The sequence below is a fragment of the Asterias amurensis genome, chromosome 20 (genome assembly GCF_032118995.1).
Source record: "Asterias amurensis chromosome 20, ASM3211899v1".
Lineage (NCBI taxonomy): Eukaryota > Metazoa > Echinodermata > Asteroidea > Forcipulatida > Asteriidae > Asterias > Asterias amurensis.
In genome coordinates this window covers 11,372,725-11,375,923 of record NC_092667.1, presented here as the reverse complement: position 1 = coordinate 11,375,923, position 3,199 = coordinate 11,372,725, and the positions used below count along the sequence as shown (strand labels likewise).

The window sequence follows — 3,199 nt, the reverse complement described above, 5'->3', positions numbered from 1 at the left end:
CAGCCACTTTAACCCAAATGTCACCGATAAGTGTTTACATCCCACTACATACTGGCCCAGGTGTTGAAACCTCGATACAGAATCTTCTTTCGGCACGTCAGAAAACGCCTTTGGTTTTTCTTCGAAAAAAAGGAGAAGTTTTATTTTGAAGTGGTGGTTTTAGTTTTCTATTTTTTTTCTTTTTTTTAAGAGGAAAACACAAACCCGGATTGAAATTACGGTCTACAGTAGAAAGAGTGTGTGATTGTAAACAAACCGATGACGTAGTATTGTTTTACTTTGCTCCGATAGTGATAACAGTAACAGACTTCCAAAAAGGAATTTGACCCCAATTGGACAGCATGCAGCAGCGAACGCCAATCTGCTGTGTGAACGTGTATCACGTGGGCGGTACGTTTTATTGTATGTACCTCAAACAGAGGCTGTTTGTGGGATGTGACAGACGGTGTGCTCATTAAAGTCACTGGACACTATTGGTAACTACTCAAAATAGTTGTTATCATAGAAACTTACTTGGTAACGAGCAATGGAGAGCTGTTGATAGTACATTGTGAAAAACGGCTCCTCCTGCAGTAACGTAGTTTTTGAGTATTTTCTCACTAAAATATTTCAATTTGATTTCGATACCTCAGAATTAGATTTTGAGGTCTCGAAATCAAGCATCTGAAAGCAACAAGGGCGTTTTGTCTTCCAATTTCTCTCGCAACTTCGACGAGCAATTGAGCTAAAAAGTTTACAGGTTTGTTTTTTTACGCATATGGCCTATGTTGAGGTATACCAAGTGAGAAGACTGGTCTTTGACAATTACCAATAGTGTCCAATGTCTTTAAGCGTGTACATGTATGTTGAGGTACACCAAGTGAGAAGACTGGTCTTTGACAATTACCTATAGTGTCCACTGCCTTTAAACAAAAAGGAGGAAACAGAAAGGACTCCATGGGGGAATTTTAAAGACTGGGATGCTCCACAAGAAAATTTGTGTACAAAGTCTAAGGGAAACTGATAAATGCAGAGTCAAAGGAAAGAACAAAAGAATGTTCTAGTACAATCAAGCTGTTTTGAGAACATCTGATGGGTGATAAAAAGGAGGAATAATAATTGTTTGACATGGTTTTACTCATGGGTATGATATTATTGTTTTATTCTATCTGGTTAATTTATTTGTATCTTTCAAAACAATATAGTGGTTAATAGATGTTAAATTTGCATCGGGGATAAAGAATATTAATTTTGGTTTTTACCCATACACCCATGTGTGTTAGCACTGTATACTCAGTACTTTCCCGAGTCCTGTGAAAAATAATAATAAAGTGGTTATTAAGAAATATGTTTTTAAGCCACAACTTTTAAATGTTAAATCTGAGAAGCGGTACTGCCGTAATGCTTATTTGTAAATCGTAAACTTCAATTAAAAAGATTCAACACAATCAAAGAACTTGTGCAATCGATATATATATTAATCCAGGTTAAATTATTTTGACTTTTAAACAGAGCTATGGATAGACCAACTCACCAATAATGACGTCATGAATTCCGAACAGGGAAGTACAACCTTTCATTGGTTTAAGGCGACTGATTGTTTTATCGAGAGTAAACAGTGCCATAAAGTCAAGCGTTTTCCCGCTCGGGCAAATCCGTTCTGTTAGTTTTGTTTATTTTGTCTGATACGAGCAAGCAAATACATTTTCAACACGGATTTCGGAGGTGATGGTAAGGGACATTTATCGAGGGACAACAATTCGTAATGTTCTATTTTCATGATTATGGACTTCCCTGGTGGTCAACAAAAAGACATAAAAAGACAGTCAACGAAACGAGGAACATCAAAATCAAATCGAATTCAACTGATCTTAGACCTAACTGGTCCAATACTGATTCCAGACAATCTGCAAGACCAGAGACTGAAGTAACGAGACAAAATTGATAAACATCGTATTCTATTTTCAAGAAATCCTTCAGCAGCAGCAACATGTCATTTCAGTCGTCGTCTCTGGGGTTGCAGTCCCTCGTAACTCTGAGCGGGTTCCTTATGTTCATGCTTGCCGTTTCGTCACCGGCACTGGCCGGCCCGCTGCCCGCTCCATCCGACGTAGACCACGCAGCACAAAGCGGTATCTTGGCATCTGACTGTTCAAAGACCGGACTCAACCAGCAGCTTAACAACGGTGAACATTTCTACCCTAACAAGCCTGCCTTTGGGGTACTTCCATTTAACCAAACCATCCAACAACGGCAAACAATTACCCCTGATGCCCTGCCCTACCCTGACGTAGCAACTACGACAACCTGTCCGGCCGAGCATGAGGTACATGAAGATTGGAGCACCAGTGCGGCAGCAACCTGCCCGTGGACCTACGTTGATGACCACGATGCAGACCGGTACCCAAGCGTCATCGCCAGGGCTGTGTGTCGCTGTCAGGGCTGTCTAGATCCCTACACTGGCAAAGCATCCCCTGACTTAGAATGCAGAGAGGTGATGTACACTATGGGAGTATTGAGGAACAATGGCTGTGTAGAAGGCGTCTTGAAATATGACTTTGAGTGGTATAAGGTACCAGTAGCGTGCACCTGTATGCGAAAGGTTAGCACTGCCATCCGACCCCCAGACATTATTGGCTGAACAGTTTACATTTTCCAGCTTACATGACACTTTCAATACTGTGGTTTATTGATTTAATGCAAAATGTATTATATAGTGGAAAAGCATTACTTTCATTATATTTATGACACTTTTAAGTATCTTATTTATATAATTTATTGACCTCTTCCGTCTGTTTTTATCTATATGTTTTATTTTGAAATTTTAAAAGATATTTAGAGAGATTTTATTAAGTTTAAAGACACTGGACACTATTGGTATTTGTCAAAGACCAGTCTTCTCACTTGGTGTATCTCAACGTATGCATCAAATAACAAACCTGTGAAAATTTTAGCTCAATTGGTCGTAGAAGTTGCGAGATAATAATGAAAGAAAAAACACCCTTGTCACAAAGTTGTGTGCCTTCAGATGCTTGATTTCGAGACCTCAAAATCTAATTATGAGGTCTCGAAATCAAATTCGCGGAAAATTACTTCCTTCTCGTAAACAAATAGTGTCCACTGCCTTTAAATGTCTAATGTGAAAACAGTTTGTCTGTGTGAAAACAAAAACCTTATTTAATTTATGTATTTTTTTTACACACTTGTTATTTATATGCCC

At 38.9% G+C, this 3,199-nt stretch overlaps 1 protein-coding gene across 1 annotated transcript; it reads left to right on the top strand.

The window, feature by feature from the left end:
- The first annotated feature begins 1,850 nt into the window (after window positions 1-1,850).
- Window positions 1,851-2,620, top strand: LOC139952710 (uncharacterized). Its single transcript, XM_071951913.1, has one exon. The coding sequence runs from the start codon at window positions 1,970-1,972 to the stop codon at window positions 2,618-2,620; it is 651 nt and encodes a 216-aa protein (XP_071808014.1). The 5' UTR covers window positions 1,851-1,969.
- Window positions 2,621-3,199: the final 579 nt, after the last annotated feature.